We start from the raw sequence: 19,899 nt of genomic DNA on the forward strand, positions 1-19,899 counted from the left end.
CAAGGTGCAGAAAGGCTTGGTCTAAGATATGCTAGTAGGCTCAGCCTCTTCACTTTTTGTTCATTTGAGCATTTAAAACCAAATTTACCTCAGTATCTTATTTCTGATATGTACACAGGCCACACTGTGACACTCACATATGGACTTAATGCCACTTGACAAGATTTACATAACACCAAATACCAATGCAGTGTTAATCATTAAGCCATGAATACAAAAATGCTTTTTCTGGTACAAATAGAGGTACTTGTAAGAAATAAATTCTGTACCATATAAAGATTAATTCCATTTTGAACAGTAATGAACAGTCAAGGCACACAAATCAGCAGTAAGAGTACTGATCTGCACTTGCTGTTTGTGCTGTACACTTACTGTAACTGTTCTTGCAAAAAGTTCAGCACAGGGAGCAACACCTTCAAGCTTCACAGTCGTGACTCGGGCCTCTCATACTTGAAGAACTGCATACTTGAGAGAAAAAAGGCTGCTGACTGCAGTGAAAGTCCAGTGTCTATAGACAGGAACTGGGACTCAAGGACATATAGTATCTAGTCGAGTTACCGTCCTCCCTGTATGTGAGAACTCGACTGTCTTCTCACTTAGTGAGAAGTCATAAAGAGACAATTTTCTAAAAGAAAAGGTATTTAAATGGTCTTATATTTGTATAATGCTTTTCTACACTCAAGTGCACTCACTTTTTTTTTACAATATATGGATCAAACCACCAGCCTTCTGTTCATGGTCGACCTGCTCTACCTCCAGAGGCACAGCTTTAGGGAAAAGCCTTATGTTCACACGTTGAAGAACAAGCTTTCCTGAAAATCTGCACTGTAACTTCAAAGGTGACATCAGAAAATATAAGATACCCCTGCTGATAAGGAAAAAAAAACACCTACATACTGTAGTCACAGGCAGCTGACAGTTAGAGGACACCATTCTCATGACTTTCTGTTAAATATGAAGCTTAAAGGATATTATGATTCAGCTTTGCCTTACAGTCGAGAGAGTGGCATAAATACGTTTTAGTTTTGATTTAGTCCACTTGTTGATTTTCAAATTCATTATTAACCAGGCTTTGTCTGAAAAAGACATGCATTTTACATTTCTGTAAATGACTGTCAGCTGCTGCTTCTTAGTGTTCCAGTACATGACTAAGTCCAAGGAAAACATATAGGGAAAGTAGTCTATAAAACTGTTATATGCCAATCCATAAATTCCAGGGGTGTTTCTTTTCTATTCAGTGCTACTTTGGCAAAAGCTAAAGCTTATCTGTAAGAAAAGGGAGGTTCTTGTTTTACTATATTTGTTAGATCTGCCTGTATCACAGCTCATATTAAGTCAATAAACGTGAGAGATATTACAGAGTAGGACTTGATAAGGATATATAGGGTGACCCTGCATGATCAAAGCTCCTGTACAGCCTGGACATCTGACAAATGCAGAAATCATGAACAGGCATGATGGACTTGTGCTCGGCAGTGGGAGCCCACAGAGCATGTGATAGAAAAAGTGAAAAATTGTCAGAAGGAAGTGTGCTCCGTTATCCAGCCCTGAGAACTAAACGTGATCTCCTTCTCAGACAGCTTAATCAGGACTTCAGGATTTGTTACTCAAGACCTGACTTTACAGCACCGACAATGTACCATTTTAAGGCACCAGAAAAATCTGTTTTTAACACAGCAAGCAAACACTGTATCATATCAACTATACAGGGCAACAACCCAATATCATCACAGACAGTTCATTAACACTTTGGCATTTTCAACTTAATCCATTCTGAAAGCAACAGATTGGCTAAATGTGTCAAAGTTCACCATCTTATACAACAACGTGAGTTATCTCCATAAACACTATAACCTTCAGCCAGGACACTTGACGATATCACATTAAAAAGTTTGCCAGTGTGGATTCTGGAAGAAACTAATGTGTAAAAAGGAGACAGATACTGCAAAATGATTGAGGATGGCAGCTTAATGAAAGGTTTACATTTTTATTGCATTTTTAAGTATAGGAAAATATATATGCTTGCATACAGTCAAGTTTTCACCCATTCTTTGGACTTTTTTATGCTGGAAACTTGTAAAACTGGATGCAAGAAAGGCAACTGTCACTAGTAACAAAAAAAATAAATGATGGTGTGATCATAGGTGCGTTACTCAAGGAATGATAGTTATATAAACCTTTATCTGGAAGAGCCAGGTGTATTTTATTTAACCATCTCAAAGCTGAGAATATGTAAATGCAGATTCCAATAGTTTCCAAGCATCCAACTTCTACAACTTCATGTTGTAACAGTATGAATACAAATTTATGTGAAACCTACTCGGCGGGTGGGAGGGGGGGCATATTGTGAACTGATAAGACCAGGGAGGATTTCAATGCAGTCTGTGACAACTTCACTGAAACAAGAGTCAGTGAAATATTCACAATAAACAAGGTATCTGAGGTGTAAAACTAAAACAGACTTGTCCACCTTGATTCAAGGATGTAATTGCTGCTAATAGGACAGATACTTGTACCATTAAATGTCTTTTATTTGGATGACTTGTCTAAAATAAGAAAACAAAAAAAACAAAAACAAAAAAAAAAAGATCCACTGCCGTGGCAAAACCTCTATAGACAATGTATCTGTGTGAGTGTCTCTTTGTACATAGGTATATTCAAGAGTCCAGGAGGCCTGTGAGCCAGCTGTAGTCAAGTTTCTTCACCCTCCTCAGTTCCCTAACCTGGGCTTTGGTAAGGGGGGGCCCTGCAGACTCAGTAGCCTGACCTCCCACTGACACCTGCTTCGGTCTCGAGGTGCTGGACTCCATTTCCCCCTCTGAATCTCCTTCCTCTTTCTCGCTCTCCATTTCCTCCTCTGCATATTTGTTTTCTTCTCTGAGCCCATGAGAACACACATGGAAAGAAAAGCTTATCATGACTTTGCACATTTTCAGAGATAAACAAGATAGACAAGATTTTCCACTGTGCACCAATCTCCAGGCTCTTAAGTCGCTGAATCATGGTAGCACAGCACAACAACAGTGTTACGTTACCTCACGCCAACATCACCGGCCTCGCAATAATTAAGTAAGTCAGGTGTCAAATCCATTAGACTCTCCAGCCAAACATTAAAAATTAACCACTCTGACTTTACATGATCTGATTCATATCAAGACTTGATTTCTTCTTGCCTATTCATTGCTAGTTCATTCATTATTAATCATTAATAGCTGAAGACTGATTCAGAAATCCTGTGGTAATTCTGAAGCTCAACAGCCTTGATGGGCTACTGACCTGGAGTCTGTGACAGAGATGAGCAGAGACTGTACAAACATGGAGCAGAGGAAAGAGGTGGAGGGCAGGACGTGGGCTGGGGTCTGCAGGAGCTGTTAAAAAAGGTAAGGTTGAAACATGACACATCAGAAAACTACAAAGATCTTAAAAGTCCATGTCACAAATCTGAGATGCACCAAAACAAACTTTTCACTCATTCACTTAATGGGTCTTTTTAGTTTTTAACTTTGCCAGCAGAGTGAACATCAGTGGGTGTAAGAACAAATGCTGCACAGACTGTGAAACTGATTTGGGCTGAAACACTGACCTCCTTAATGGCAGCAGAGGCCTGTGGCAGAGGTGTTCTCTCAGCTGACAGGCTGCTCACTGTGTCTCGGTTTTCGTGCTGCTGTTTCCCCAGCAACAGGTAGAAGGGTGTCATGGCGACACCGTCGGCAATCACAAGCTTGGAGAGGGAACACATCAAAAGTAATTTCAGGCACAATAAGAAACATCTCAGATGTACAAAACAAAAATAGGCCAACAGTTTTAAGAAGTGGGCCTGAGGACGTCAGAAGAGAAAGGACAGAGAGGAGGTATACCTGATACTTTGTGCTTTCTTTGCCCAACTACATCATTTTTTTTACCCTCAATGTTCATTTTCACAGAAAACAACTGAACGCAGGTGGCTGTCCACTTCAGTTTATTTTTGTTTTAGTCCACTGGCCATAAGGGACCGCTGGTTATCACAGGGCAAGTTAGCTTTCTTTAGACTTTAGAAAACCGATGTAAACATGCTCACTATGCTTGTGTCCCAACTCAGCCTTTATACACCACGTAGGCCGAATGTTGGGCTGAGCCGAAATGAGAGTCTAGTTTACGGACTTCCTGTTTATGTCACCAACTGCCCATTCTGCTGAGTTGTAAAACTCTGCTTCTGCTGCCTAGCAACCTTCACAGCTGCATTGGACAAGAGTTAAAATTAATCACTAATGATGGAGCCAGAAATTTTGAATTTCTTGATTTTTATTATTTTGGAAGAAAATGAGATGCTTTGCCACCACCGCTGGCAAGCAATGCAACTCATTGTGTAACGTTACTTTTGGGCAATAGTGTAAACTTGCTAGCTAACTTTGGTTTACTAAAGTAATAGCATTTTAATTTAGGCAGCCATCTGATGCAGAGCTGTGACTGGTGCACAGGTGAACGTTACCTGTTTGCTGGAAGCCATCAGTCTGTCCTCCTCCACCCTGGTGGTGAACGTCATGAGGTCCTGTAAGAAAGTCAGCATTCATCTAGTATGGGTAACTATGGATAACTATGGATAATAGGACTTTTCGTGCCAATGTCACTTTTTCCCTGGAGGCACCCTGTTTTTAAAGGTTCAGAATAAATAAACCTTTAACAGAGAGATTCCAACAGTGGGGTTTACCATGTACGGAGTGAGGAAGTAGAGCTGGGAGCGGTTGAGCCACTGACTGCTCTCCTCACAGCTCTCCAGTGTCTCCTCCCTCGGGGCAAAGACAGCACGAGTCACCCTCCCTGAACATAAGGCCTTATAGGAAAATAGTGGCCGAGGTTCGGTAGGCTTAAAGACAAACACTGCAGCAGAGAAGAAGGCAAAAACAGCAAACGTCATTAATGAAAGCATTTCTACACTTTGTTTAAACTACTTATTCGACAGCTGGAAAGACATGGAGGAGTCAAACTCTGGCACACACTAACATTACATTAACTGCAATAAAGTATTAATTCCAAAGTATAAAATGTTTTTGTTTTGTTTTTTTTACTAGCAAACCAGTAGATGACACTGGTTACGTTCCTACTTTAAACTTTACTCCAATTTTTAATTTTATGAATGCTTATTAAAAGGCTACTCTATACTTTTTCTATTCATTCTTGTAAAGGTAAGGTTTACTAGGCTGTATGCTACAGATTTGTCAAGTATCATGAAATTGTTCTGCTGCTGTGCGTTTAAGTTTGATCTGCACTATGTTTGTGTTTGCTTACAGTCTGTACATCCAGCCTGGGAGCAGAAGGCGGCCATGTTCTCAGAGAGGGGGTCAGCCAGCAGCAGGCTGACGTCCATGGACGTGCTCCACTCCACTGCCAGAGACATCAGGAGACAATGAAGCAGGAAAAGAGTATATATATGGAAAGACAAACTAAAATACCAACTTCTGCATACAGCTGAAGATTTGTATGTGACATGTATACAACTGGTCTTACGGGAGCAGGTGAGGAGGTTCCAGCAGCAGAGCAGGTTGCTGGCCGTGGTTCCCAGCAGATACTTGGAACAGCTTAGTCGACCAAAACAAAGATTCCTGAGGGAGAAAAAAAAAAGTCCTTTTGGTTTCCTGTGACTGAAAAGAAACCCATGTGTACCTCCCAAAACCACCCAGCTCTTCAACCCTCGCATATTTCACTGGAGTTTCTTATGAAGACTTTTCTGCTTTATGGGCTTTAAATGAGAACCTCCACACAGGGTCTGAGACAAATCCATAAGGTCAGCCTGTCAGACCCTCTACATATCATTTACAGTCCTGTGAGAAAAGCTATTCATTTTGTTACTGATAAAAATGACTCTTCAGGTCAGCTGTATCCATTTTACCCAGCTACAGCAGGTGAGCTGAAGCTGCATGTCAGGAGCCTGGAGTCAGTGTGGAGTCACTGCAGATGTGCTTTGCATCCTTAAGTGGTAGTTTTATAAGGGGCAGTTGCCCAAAGAGCTGACCATTAAAGTCCTATTACTATTAAATTCCCCTTCAGCTCCTAAATTACACAAGAAACATCTGTTCACTGAAAGTGCTTTTTGGAATATGGGTGGGTTGTCAAGCAAGGCTGCCTGTCAGTTATCCATTATCTCAGTTTGCACTCACCGAGAGGGAAAACATAAATATCTACCAGTTACCACTACCAACTACCAAGAGAACACTTCAAGTGCTGTAGACCGGGACACCTTTGAAACATGTTTGTTCCTTCATTTTTAGATTGAACTGCAAGTCATTCCCATGTCTTACTTTGAAATACAGTAAATGCTGATTCAGGGTTTCGAGCAGATTTCAGAGAAGTGGTACAGAAACTATCAACAATGCTTTAATGTCCTCATTGACCTGGGGGCCCCTTCTTCAGCAGAGGGAACATCTGCCAACATTTTTGAGACTGGAGCAACGTTGCGAAATCTTCAACCGGCTGACAGGCAGCATTTCTTTAGCTCAGTCATTAAACAGTTTCTGCTGTGGGAAACGGGCTCTGGAAAGGTCATTCAAAGACGTTCGCCAACTGTTTAGTAAACAGCTGTTTAGTGAGCCTTTTTGTGTTTGCTGTGCTTTAACTAACTCTCCACTACTTCTCACATCATGTGTTGTTATAACTGATTATTTATCTAAATAATCTTCAAATGTGTGGTGTCAATACAATTATATGTACAGCTCCTCATGGAGTCAGAGCCTCAATCTTAAATATCATTCCTGATCAGGGAGTCTCTGATGATATACCCACAATAGCAAATGAGAGCAGCCTGATGTTATGTTAGAGCTCACAAACGTGGCAGTGCATAAAAATACAACCAAAGTCAAAGGAAGCATTGAAAAAGAAAATATGCCTGTTGAATTATGGCAACAATATAAATATCTTTTTAACATGTTGTGGAAGACATAGGTCACAAAGTCAAGTTTGATCATGTGAGTTTCTGTGAAATCACGAGTTTGTGACATGAAATCGTTACTATCAGAGGCAGGTGTGTGGTTTGGGTATGTGTGTGTGTGTGTCTGGTTGCAGGATTATAATGTTAGACATCAGTTGAACCTGGCTATATGTCTGTTTACATATCTCATCTTTAGAAATTGCTGTCTGACCTGTTGCACTAATGCCAATAACAAGCACATTATATTCAGTCAGATTCTGTCCTGTGATCTGATATTAGCACTTCTTTTAATAAGACGGTTTATAAACTACAGTAAAATAGTCTAATTTAAAATACAGACAGCAGAAAAAGATAATGGAACATTATGTGCTGAGGATGAGGAGGTAATGTTAATGTTTCAGTGGGACATTTTCTGTGTTGCTGTCAAACAGAAGAAGTTCATTAGCTCCAGGATTATTATCAGCAGTCAGCAGTCTAACACTTCCTCTACATACTGGACTAACAAATCTCATTGTGTTCATGTTGTCGCATTCATGCTGCTCTTTAGAGTACCAAATGTGTATTAATTCTCATTAATCCTTTCTGTAAAAAGGTCAAAATTGGAAAATTACTCATTACCACAAACTGCTGTAGGAAGATAGCCGACTAAAACACACTATAAAGAAAATGGCCAATCCTTAAGTGATCATTTTTATTATTAAACAGTTCTGCAGTTCGACATCCAGCTGAATGTGTTGGTGTTTGTGTGCATGTCCATGCCCTGACCTGATAGCACCTGGTGGCTGGGACAAAGTTGTCAGGAGCTCCCAGGAGCTCGGGCTCCACACAGTGACCACCTCCTGAAAGCTGACAGCCAACAGAGAACCATCGGCTGAGAAACAGCAGCACTCTGGCACCAGACCGTGATAAGCCCCAACAAAATCACACGACCAGGAAGGACCTTCATCTGTTGGCCCATTCAAGAAAAAGGAGACAGGGAGGCAGACATTGAGAGTGTTGGATTCAAGACAAATACAGCCCAATTTAGCCAAAACATGAAGGGTAAAGCTTAGCACCAACACAGTGACTAGATCCCTGTTGATGTCTTCTAGACTAAATAAATGCAAAACATGGTTAGATGAAGGACTGTGACTAAAGGTTTCTACCCCATGGCCCTGATGGTGGTATAGATATTAGAACAGAATTCAAACTAAAACTATCAACTTCTAAGTGGTAATTTAAGTCATTTTCGAACCAAACAGTTCTAGAGACTCAGGTCTAGGAACTAACCTACTAGGGATGGGTATCGTTAAGATTTTAACGATACTACTACTCTTATCAATACTGCGTATTGAGCCTGTATTTTAACAGTGCCCTTAATACTTTTAGAGGAAGAAAGAAATTTGGAACATGAATTGTATTTGTTACAGTTGTGACAGCGTGTGGTGTCAGCATCAACTTTTGAGAACAAAAAATAGTAACTGATAGAGAAAATATATACAACAACATACAGACTCAGCTTGGATTTTGCTGTGATGTGTTTACTGTCCCTTTAATGGTGCAACGCTCTTTTTTTTTTCATATATTATGCTTTATTTTGGAAAAAGAGACTGCACTTCTAATGTTAAAGATTGAAACTTCACATTCTATGCAAAAGAGGCAATTAACTTATAAAGAACGCCTGAACAGTGAAAAGAGTGAGTGCGCTTGAGTGCATACCTTCTGTGTGGGCTGGTGCAGACAGCTGCCAGGCTTTGAAGTGTCTGTCCTTGCTGGTGGAGACCAGCATGGTGGTCTGGCTATCAGTGGCATGGCAAAAGCACGTGGCTGTAATCCAGTCTTCGTGGGGGGCCGAGATGGTCGTGTTCAGCACAAAACTGCAAGTGATTCAGTGAACATGTTACTGTGTGGCGATTGGGGATCAAGAGCACAAAAGAAACTACTACTAAACTATTTCTGCTAAGAAAAAAACTGCACTAAATGCTCCTTCATAAAGGTAATTATGCTCATGTATGATCATTTTGAAGGGTTTAGTTTGTGTTGCTGTTGAACTACACTGCATTATATATCTGAAGATCCTCAGTCATCCAGGGAAAGTTATTCTGACATAATTTCACTTTAACTTCCTTAAATAAGTTGAGTCATGGCAACTGGACCATATATAGAAAAATGTTTCTTTTTCAGTCGAGTCTTACTGATATAAATCACAGGAACACCTGTCAGTATAACACCATACAGTTTAACAGCAACACAAACTGCAAACACCTTTAGCAAAATCTGAAAATTATCACCTACATGAAGAAAGATTTAGTTTTAGCTAGGTTTTCCTAATGAATGGACAGCTGACTATAGTTTAGACACCAGTACCTCTGTGTGTGTTCATCAAACTGCCACAGTTTCATGTTAAGCTCTAGTTCAGCAACTTTCTGTTTTCTTTCTTCCACTGTTGCTAGCCAGTTTCCAGTGGCACTGAAGGCAGCCTTGACCACCTCAAACTGCTGCAGGCCCAACTCATGAATGTACTCCTGTTGCACAATGTCCAGCTGGGGAAAACACAGGAAAACCTCAGAATTTAGCATTTAAGGTCAATTCAAACCAACACATTGCTTGCAGTACTGTTATGTTAGACTGTGTTTCAAGCGGTGGATTTGTGTTACTGTCCTCTGAATGATGATTCAAAATACTTAACATTTATATTTATAATATCTCAGAAATAGCAATGCATCAATTGAGCCTGTAAAAATCTACAAATTCTTTGAGGTTTGTGTGTTGGGTCTTTAGCTGAGCTAGTACACTGTGTGCACAATTATTAGGCAAGTTGCATTTTTGAGGATTAGATTTATTATTTAACAACAACAGTGCTCTTGGTCAACCCAAAATGTTTACAAACTTAAAACCTGAATATTTAAGGAAGTTGAAAGTGAGGATGTGGATTTTGTACAAGAATATCTGTGTGTGCACAATTATTAGGCAACTATTAGTGTGCAGAATTATTACGCAACTCAAAGAAAAACAAAAGTTTTCCCATCTCACTTTTGCATTTTCATCTGTTAATGTGAGAATAATAAAGAAACAACTCAAACTTTACAAATAAGAATTTTTATCATGTTAAAAAATAAATCAGTGTAGCCACCCTTCTTTTCAATAACACTCAAAAGTCTTCCATCCATTGAGTCTGTCAGTTTCTTGATTTCTTGACCATCAACTTTTTGTGCAGCAGCAACCACAGCCTCCCAGACAGCGTTCAGAGAGGTCTACTGTTTTCCTTCACTGTAGATCTCATGTTTAAGAAAGGCCCATAAGTTCTCAATAGGGTTTAGGTCAGGTGAGGAAGGAGGCCATGTCATTATTCTTTCATCTTTAAGGCCTTCACTGGCTAGCCATGCAGCGGAGTACTTCGATGCATGAGATGGAGCATTGTCCTGCATAAAAATCATGGTCTTCTTGAAAGATGCAGACTTTTTCCTGTACCACTGTTTGAAGAAAGTTTCTTCTAGAAACTGAGTTCAGTTTGAGTCCATCTTCCACCCGAAAAGGTCCAACAAGCTCATCTTCAATAATTCCAGCCCATACCAGTACCCCACCTCCACCTTGCTGGCGTCTGAGTCGGAGTGGAGCTCTATGCCCATTGCTGATCCAGCCGCGGGCCCATCCATCTGGTCCATCAAGTGTCACTCTCATCTCATCAGTCCATAAAACCTTTGTAAAATCAGTCTTCAGATATTTCTTGGCCCAGTCTTGGCCTTTCAACTTATGTGTCTTGTTCAGTGGTGGTCGGGTTTCAGCTTTTCTTACCTTGGCCATGTCTCTGAGCACTGAACACCTTGTACTTCGGGATATTCCAGGCAGGTCACAGTTCTGGAATAGGACAGCACTGGAGGATAATGGGTTCCTGGTAGCTTCACGTTTGATTCTTCTCAAATCTTTGGCAGTTAATTGGCATCTTTTTCTCTCAACATGTTTCTTGCGACCCTTTTGGGGATTTGCAACAAAATGTTTGATGGTTCTGTGGTCACGTCCTAATATCTTGGCAATTTCAAGAGTTCTGCATCCCTCTGAAGGACTTTTAATAATTTTTTCGGACTTTTCGGAGTCTGTTAAATCTCTTTTCTGGCCCATTTTCCCTGAGGAAAAGAAGCTGCCTAATAATTGTGCACACCTGATACAGGGTGTTGGTCTCCTAGGGCCACACCCTCCCTCAATAAATGCACATCACCTTGTGTGCTGAAATCCAATAGGCAGTCAAGTTTATACAGATTGGAGTTGGAAAATTTGCATTAAAATGACAATTTGGTCAAAATACTCACTTGCCTAATAATTGTGCACATAGTGTATATGCAAAGTGCTTACATTGTACAGCAGTTTGTCTCGCTGGAGGGAGTAAAACTGCAGGTGGCCTGGTTTGCCATTCAGCACCATTGCCTTGCTGCGTGGATCAACCGTCAAGTCTGTCCTGACACTTTCTCCTGTACCAGAACAAAACAAACATACACCATGTAACTGGACAGGTTCAAGAGACAGAGAGGTACAAGTAAAACTCTGCCATGGTTTTACAGGATGCTTTTTTTTTTTTAAACTTCTGCCTCTTCAGAACGATGCAACTTCATAAAATGAATTGCTTTTCCTCAATAAAATACAAAGTAAAAAAAGTGATGTTAGCTGTTAATGTCTTTTAATTGGTTTAATTTGGTTTACAACAGTCATATTTAGGTACTTGCAACTAACTATTATATTTCAGCAATACTAGAGTGGAAGTATCTGCTGACTGGTTTATTGGTGAAAATGAAAATTCTGGTTGAAGCCTCCTCTGTAATCAAGATCTTCCATAGAAGCAAAATAAGCATATGTTTATGTACTCTTTATGAGTCCATACAGCATGTTTATGATGGGGTCTACGTGCAGTTGTCTGTACTCACCTTTGACCAGGCCCTGAATGACAGCTGACACTTTAACACAGCTCTGGATTATTGTGATCTCTAGAGGAAGGAAGAGACCAAAGTCAGTCTACTGTTAATACATAAAACTCAGGATTAAGGATGCTGGCTCTGAAAATGTTCTATACACTTTATATCCATGATGATTTCCACTATTAGCACAATTCTTCATTGTGTGTCATCTGTGTGCACTTATACATGTAAAAAGCTCCTTACTGTTGTCACTGTGTGAGGTGCAGAACAGTGCTCCATCAGGTGAAACAGCGATATGTGTGATGGCCGCTCCCAGGCGGGGCAGGAAGTCTCGCTGGCTCTCTTGGTTGTATCGCCACTGGACGAGCACAGACTCCACACCTCCACTCAGCAGGTTAGTGCCTGGCAAGGCAAAGCAGAAATACAGAGAGAGGCAGAGCCTTTTTCTTAAAACAAACTCAGATTGATTCAACATTATTGCATATTACAAAAGAAATGGAATAAATGGTAAGACACCTTCTGGAGTGAAGCGCACTGAGCTGACTTCAGTATGGTGCCAGTGCAGGGTAGAATATGTGTACTCCTTTTTGTGGTTAAAGTTTCTCCTGAAAAGAGTAAACAGTAATGTTAGCCCTTCTTAGACCTAAAGTTTTACCTTCATCTGAGCATCTACATTCAGATGAATTGTTTTATACACATAAGCACGACCCACTGCAAGGACTAAAAAGGAATAAGGAAAAAATAGGAATATATTGTTATAAACATAAAATATCACCAAAATACATACAAACGAGTGAGCAGCAAATATTATTTATTAGTCTAAACCTCGGCTCAGAGGTTTAGAGTTTTAGGTTCATTTGATTACACTCACCACAAGCGAATCTTGCCATCTTCATGCCCAGTGGCAATGCAGTCATCTTTTGGGTGGCAGGTGATGCATGTAAATGTGTTTTTGCCTCCTTTCTTATTGTCTTCTTTGAGGAAAAATCTAGTAGCCAACACAAAGACATATATATTGTGGTAGTAAACATCCTTATGGCTTTGTAGGAAAATGTGGGCTTGTTAATATTATTTTATGATTTTACAAAACAGAAACATTCTATACCTTTTTGCATTTGAATTCTAAAACTGTAAATGAATTACAGTTTTTCTGGAAAGTTTCAAAAAAATGTGTAAGATGCAAATGTTTCCACAATAACCAACTCACTGACTCACCTGTATGACTTCTGCTTCTTGAAAAAGTAGACCTCAAGTTGCAAGCTTTTTGCTGATGCAATATATTCGCCCTATGAGAATGATATGTGTTTAGTGTCACAAATGCAGGAATGTGGGTTGGGCAGGCCTATCAAGGACATTCTTTCAAACCTGCTCTTGAAGAAATACTGGTGCCAATTTGCCAGTCAGACAAAACAGAACCAGGTTCGTACAAAGTTTCATTATCGAGTAAAAAAAGAATCAGTATCTAAATTTAATTTCATATTTATTCATGTTATGCTCCCATTAAAGTTTCTGGGGTTTTAAAGTCTGATATAATATCTTGTCTGCCAGATCATTTTAATTTGGAACAGCTGAAAAATCTGCTAGAATCAACAAGCTTTCAAATCACTATCCCTCTGATACTTCAGCAAACTAAGTGGGGAATATAACGTTTAGGAAAGTATCAGTTCAAGATGACAGGTTGGAGACAGCAGCGGTGATGAACATACCCCTCTACCAAAGGCAATGGCTGCTGGGTTGGAGCTGACGTCACTAAGCACAGCTGAAAACTCTCGGGCCTCCACCAACTGATCTCCGCTCTGTGGCAGATGGACTGCAACCAGCTGGAACAATTCTGCACGCACACACACACACAAGCATCAGCATGTTACACATTCTTAACCAGTGACCTCTTACCCAGTTTCTAATGGACATGTTGTAGCCCAGGCAAGTACACTGACATTTTCTGTTTTTGGCGAATCCTAGTGGTAGCACAAAATAAATACAAAGACTAACAAGACTACATAAACCCTACCTGAAGCAAAGTAATAACCAAACAAAGATTTTTGTTCAATGCTAAAAGAAACCAGCCTAATTGATATTTGGAAAGACCAAAACCCAACAAAAAAACTGTACCTATTTTTCTACCCCCAACTCAATGCACTCTAGGAAAGACTACTTTTATACTTTTAACAAACTTTCAACTAGTAGAAAATTAAAATTAAAATAAAAGTATTTTCAATCTGAACAAACAGGCAAAAGAAGACATTAAAAATTAGATGGAGTAAGATGACAATGCAGAGGTCTCTTCACCAATATCGCACAATACTTGTAAAATAGTAACAGGAGAAAAATCAATCAGTCAGTTTCAGACTGAAAAAAAACGAGGCAAGAGGAATCAAACCAGTGGCAACAGGATATTGCCACATGATATAAGATAACATGGGGCCTAAAAATCAATGAAATATCTGATGACAAGCATAAGGACTTAGGAATTATTTAAAAGAAATGATTTTTTCATTACCCAAAAACATAAATAGTAGAATCTTATCGCACTTCTCAACTTCAGTTCAAGAATTAAATCAATTAGAATGAATGTATTGCAAAATTATTGCACCTGTACCAAAATCTATCAAGAAAAATACCAGGTCAACAATTTCCAAAAGAGACAAACTTTCATCAAGGTTCATCTGGCAAGTCTAAAGAGTTTTGATATGGTGTGCCTTTGCCTGAGCATTTGCTCATAATAAATTAGACAAAACTCCTTACACCCTAAAATACTTTTTCACACCAGGGGAAAATGTCGGCCAAGCGTTCATAGCGACATCGCTTTTTGATCCTTCGATGTCGGCTCTTCCTATCATTGTGAAGCAGAATTCACCAAGCGTTGGATTGTTCACCCACTAATAGGGAACGTGAGCTGGGTTTAGACCATCGTGAGACAGGTTAGTTTTACCCTACTGACGATGTGTTGTTGCAATAGTAATGTTCACACCTGAATGTGAACAAAAAATAAAAGGGATAGACAGCAGACACACTAAACACTTTCTAGTATGTGTAGTATATGACTGATTTGTGTCAGAAAACCACCTTGAGGCTTTAAAGGACCTTTAACAGTTCAAAAGAAGCAACACATGGTATGTCAAAACTGGGAGCAAATAGGGATGCTGAATATGACAGACAAAGACTGAGAAGTGTTTCGTAAAATATACTGGAAAACTACATGCTCAGCCTCATGTCGGGAGTTTTGTTGGAAAAACTGTCCAAGGTTCTTTATCACTCCTGTTCAAAAAGCCCAATTATCTAAACTCTGGATGGTAGACAACCATCCACCTGTTCTGGTCCTGCCCGATATATTCACCCATTATTTGGCTGAGATGTTTCTAATAACATTATGTTTTTTAGATTGGAGGAAACTTCCACTTCTGTTTATAAAACTATATAAAATGGGTGTTTTTCTTTATAATGGCAGTCATCAGCTACTCTGGCTGATGTCTAGAATCTGTATCAGAAGACATGCTCAGGGTTTATGGTTGACATAATGCGGTAACTGCAGTGGCACTACATTTGCCACTCAAGTTTAAATGGTCTTATATATTACTTTCTTCTAGACACACAAGTGTACTTAAAGCACTTTACATTATTTCCCATTCACCATCACACACACACACACCAATGACGCTGCCATGTAAGGCTCTGTGCTGGGCCGATGGGGGAACTTGGGGTTCAGTGTCTTGCCCAGGGACACTTCAACATGTGGACTAGAGAAGCCAGGGACTAAACCACCAACACTTCAGTTCATGGCCGACCTGCTCTACCTCTTGTAAATTTCTATAATCAGTATGACATGTAGGAATTTGACTGTTTAGTCAGATTCCTAACATCGACAAAACTGAAAAAGATAAAGCAAGACACACAGATTCAGCAATGCATAGCCTGATCTGTCCTGAGACCCATGAAACTCACTAGGTCCCTTTCAGCTCTTTTGCTAAGGTTTTTGAAGTCACACTGAAGTCATTAACATTAAATGTTAATCATGTAACATTAACATTTCCCACCAATGTTTTCTTCTGCCCAAGCACATGGGGTGCCTGATGGATGTTACCACAGTTTAAGATGCAATCTCAAGCAATGATCACAATTGCAATAAATGTCAAACCTACCAGATCTTTTGTCACTTTGCACGCTGGTAACAATAAAGATGACTTCTTCATGGTTTGCAGATGTGTACATTGAGTGAATTGGGTATCCGATAACATAAGTCTGAAAGAGATCACACAACTGTCATACATGGCTTCAAGACATCAGAGAGAAAAAAAAAAAAAAAAAAAAACACTGACTTTTGCTTGATTTTTTTAGTGAAACTATAGGTAGAAGTGTTTTAGTCATTTTTATATTATTATTTTGTTAATTATTAAACTATGACCTTTTATTATGTACTGGCATTGGTGAAGGTAGCTGCAAACTAAATGTTGTTGTACTCTATGCCACAATGACAAAGGAATTGAATTCCAGTCTATCTCTCAAACTAAACCCTAACCACTAGTCCTTCAGTACTGGTGTCACTGGGCATAGACTCGTGTTCACACCTGTGGAGAGCTCTACACATATAAATAAACAGGTAAAATGTGATGAAGAATCAGTAAAACGTGGTTGCCTGATTGGGATGAACTGTACAATTCTGGGAAATATGAGTAATAATTTTTTTTTTTCCATTTAAAACTGAATCACAATTTTTTCTAAAAATTTCTGACCAATGAAGAGTTCTATTTTGTTTCATGCATGACACATTTATTTTACAATAAGTAACACCGTATAACAGTAATATAAGTAACAGTAAGTTACAATAAGTAACAGTTTCCAAAAGCAGAATGGGAGGCAGAGCCTTTACTTATCAAGCTCCTCTCCTGTGGAACCAGCTCCCAGTCTGGGTTCAGGAGGCAGACACTCTCTGTACTTTTAAGGCTAGACTTAAAACCTTCCCCTTTGACAAAGCATATAGTTAGGGCTGGCTTCAGGTAACCCTGAACCATCCCTTAGTTATGCTGCTATAGGCTTAGACTGCCTGAGGACCATCGGTGCACTGAGCTTTTTCCTCTCCACTGTCACCAAGTGCTGCTCATAAGAGATTTGTTGGGGTTTTTTTGTTTTTTGTAAAGTGCCTTGAGATGATTGTATTGTGATTTGGCGCTATACAAAAAAAAAAGAAAAAAGAATTGAATTGAATTATTGTTCATAATGGGGTTGGAAGAATTTTTCATCATGGTGGACGTGTTTCTGAGTTAGTCTACCTGTGTACACCTTGTCATGTGATGTAACACAATCCTGTTATTGGTTAATGAGGAAAAAAAGGGGACCTGGGCTTAAACCAAAGGATCCCCCTGATAATACAAACATGACAGTCGTCGTTGTCATGTCAGAAAGAGATCACAGAGGAGTCTGGATCGAGACTAAGACTGAAAAATGATTAATTGTGCAACCCTAAAATGAAAGTTTAGAGAAAAAGAAACAGGAATCAAGCCATGCCTTAATAAGGATGCCATCTGTGAAGTCCCAGAGTCTGACAGTGCCATCTGCTGAGCAAGAGTAGACCTACAACAAAACACAAATGCAATGGCACAAAAGAAATGCAGTGTGGGGGTGAGATAGATAGAAGACATAGTTTCACATGTATAATTTCAGAGTTAAAAGAAAAGCATTAAGCCTCACATTAAGTTCTGTAAATTACAATCACTACCATAACCTAGACTGAGTTTTACTTGGATACAGAAGCATATTCATGGAAAGAGCATAGGAGATAAGAAATTAACAAGGGTCGGGTGAGGCAGAATTCAAGCTTTTCTGTCTACTTTACAATGAAACTGGACAGAAATATGAGGCTGTTGCAATGATTTTAACCAGGTTTTAATTAGGGAGCATATATTAGTGTAAAAATGGAAAGCAACATGAGAAAACTAGATAAAAAATAATTACACAAATGCCATAAATCTTGTTCCCAGTGGTAGTTACAAGCTTGCTGGCAAGATGAAACACCGCCATCATAAAAAATCCAGCGTAAACATGCTGCAGACTCTGTGTTTCACTGCAGATGCTTTCATTTCTTCAGTCCTCTTACGAATACAATGCAATCAGTAGAACAACCTATCAAAAGCTAACTTCTTGGTTATCAAACTGTATTAATGTTGCATGTATTGCTGTATGCTCTCTTTAAGTTATCCTATTATATTATCCTATTATACATTTTAACAAGAGTTTAAAAAAAAAAAAACACTGCTATCCTCTTTGACTCTTAGTGAGATGCGAGTACCTGCAAGTGGTTGGAGGGTCTGAGCTGCACACCTGTTACCAGGTCGGTGTGTGCCCGCAGGCTGTGGAGACACTCCTCTGTGGAGGTGCTGAACACCTTCACACACTCTCCTGAGGCACACAGCAGGAGTCTGTCCAACACATAAACACAGGTTAGGGAACAGCAGAGGGCACCCCATGTTTTTGGTGGAAAGGTGTGCACATGTTGCTACTGTCGTGTCAATAACACAGGCAGCAACAGCATCAACAGTCAGTGAGCAGCTTGTGCAGCTAATGCTAACGGCTAACACCGGCTCTCAGGCCAATAAAATCCAGAAAAAAACCTTCCGCTCAGCACTGAACACCCCCGGACCGACCGCACACTCTCACCTGGAGTCGCTGGTTATAACCGGCTCTCTGGAGTTGATCTTACTGCCACCTCGGTGAACCACGCGGATGTCCCCGTCTGCAACCATGTTGTCACTAAAAAAGTCAACTTTCACCTCTGACCGCTGACCCGTCTTCTTCGTTGGTGTTTGAGGGCGAACGTACACGTGCTCTACCGCCACCTGCTGGACCGAGAAGGCTCTCATAAAATACTGCTCTTTGATTATTGATTATCTATGCAAAACCTATAGTTTAGGTTTGATGAGTGTACAACAATCAACCAACAAAATCCTACAACACTAGTACAGCTCTTTTGTTTATAGTTAGTCGAACATAACTGTACCAAAGTAATGCAACATCCAATATATAAATTAAAGGTCAACATAAGTTAACATACCTACATGAGGTAGCCTTTAATTCATGTGTGTATATTTACTTAAGTACATGTTGTTGCATTTAATTTACTGTTATTTTCCATTTCTATTCTCCACATGTATCTATACTTTCCAAAAACAAAGGATGACTTCTAAATTAAACATGCTATGCTTAGCAGTGAAAGGGTCAGGAAACCTTTACGGTAATGAATCTGTCAATGAATTGTCATGATTCTGCTCTTCCATAAAAGTTGGTTATGTCTACCTTCAACATTTAAAAATCTAAGGTGTCTCTATCCATCCATCCATCATCTATACCCACTTATTCCTAACCAGGGTCCCAGGGATCTGCTGGAGCCTATCCCAGCTCTCTTTGGGTGAAAGGCAGGGGTCCACCCTGGACAGGTCACCAGTCCATCACAGGGCCACATAGAGACAAACAACCTCACACACTCACACTCACTCCTATGGGCAATTTAGAGTCACCAATCAACCTGACATACATGTTTTTGGACTGTGGGAGGAAACTAGAGTACCTGGAGAAAACCCACACAAGCCCAGGGAGAACATGCAAACTCCACACAGAAAGGTCCCTGATGGGTTTCAAACCAGGAACCTTCTTGCTGTGAGGCAACAGTGCCAACCACTAAGTGTGAGGCTTCTTTATCACCTAATTACAAAAAAGTATCTCTTCATACCAAAATCATTATGGAGTTTTGTGATATATCCATAATTTCAAGATACGTTAGTCAGATGTGAATATGTTATTTAAACACTGTAAAAGTAATTAACAATTGTTAAATGATTAATGTTCACTGGCCAACTGTTTAGGCTTACTGACATGAGTGCAAAGTCACACCTCTAATGTTTTTACACCTAAAGCTGTTACAAGTCACAGCCCTCATGTTTATAATTTCATTGCTACGATCACTTAATTCAAAACGTTACAACTGCTCCCCGAGGGAACAGGCCCAGTCTTGTGGTTTATGTCTTTACCAGTAAATCACACCTTCTCCCTGTCTCACCTCAGATTACAGTTACTGTGTATCTGTGTGTGCAGTGACTGGATGGGCAGGTTTCCTCAGCTCCT

The 19,899-nt window shown here is 39.8% G+C and overlaps 1 protein-coding gene across 1 annotated transcript; it reads right to left on the bottom strand.

Moving 5' to 3' along the window:
• Window positions 1-1,971: 1,971 nt before the first annotated feature.
• wdr75 (WD repeat domain 75) lies at window positions 1,972-18,565 on the bottom strand. Its single transcript, XM_026296336.1, has 21 exons — window positions 18,439-18,565; window positions 18,071-18,200; window positions 17,290-17,355; window positions 15,927-16,026; window positions 13,494-13,618; window positions 13,003-13,073; window positions 12,659-12,775; window positions 12,304-12,392; window positions 12,031-12,189; window positions 11,797-11,856; window positions 11,231-11,346; window positions 9,248-9,423; window positions 8,600-8,757; window positions 7,667-7,847; window positions 5,485-5,579; window positions 5,266-5,361; window positions 4,688-4,857; window positions 4,469-4,528; window positions 3,584-3,721; window positions 3,277-3,368; window positions 1,972-2,877 (listed from the first exon to the last, which is right to left on the bottom strand). The coding sequence occupies exons 1-21, from the start codon at window positions 18,522-18,524 to the stop codon at window positions 2,658-2,660; spliced, it is 2,505 nt and encodes an 834-aa protein (XP_026152121.1). The 5' UTR covers window positions 18,525-18,565; the 3' UTR covers window positions 1,972-2,657.
• Between the last annotated feature and the right edge of the window lie 1,334 nt (window positions 18,566-19,899).

This window comes from Mastacembelus armatus, chromosome 21 (genome assembly GCF_900324485.2).
Source record: "Mastacembelus armatus chromosome 21, fMasArm1.2, whole genome shotgun sequence".
Classification (NCBI taxonomy): domain Eukaryota; kingdom Metazoa; phylum Chordata; class Actinopteri; order Synbranchiformes; family Mastacembelidae; genus Mastacembelus; species Mastacembelus armatus.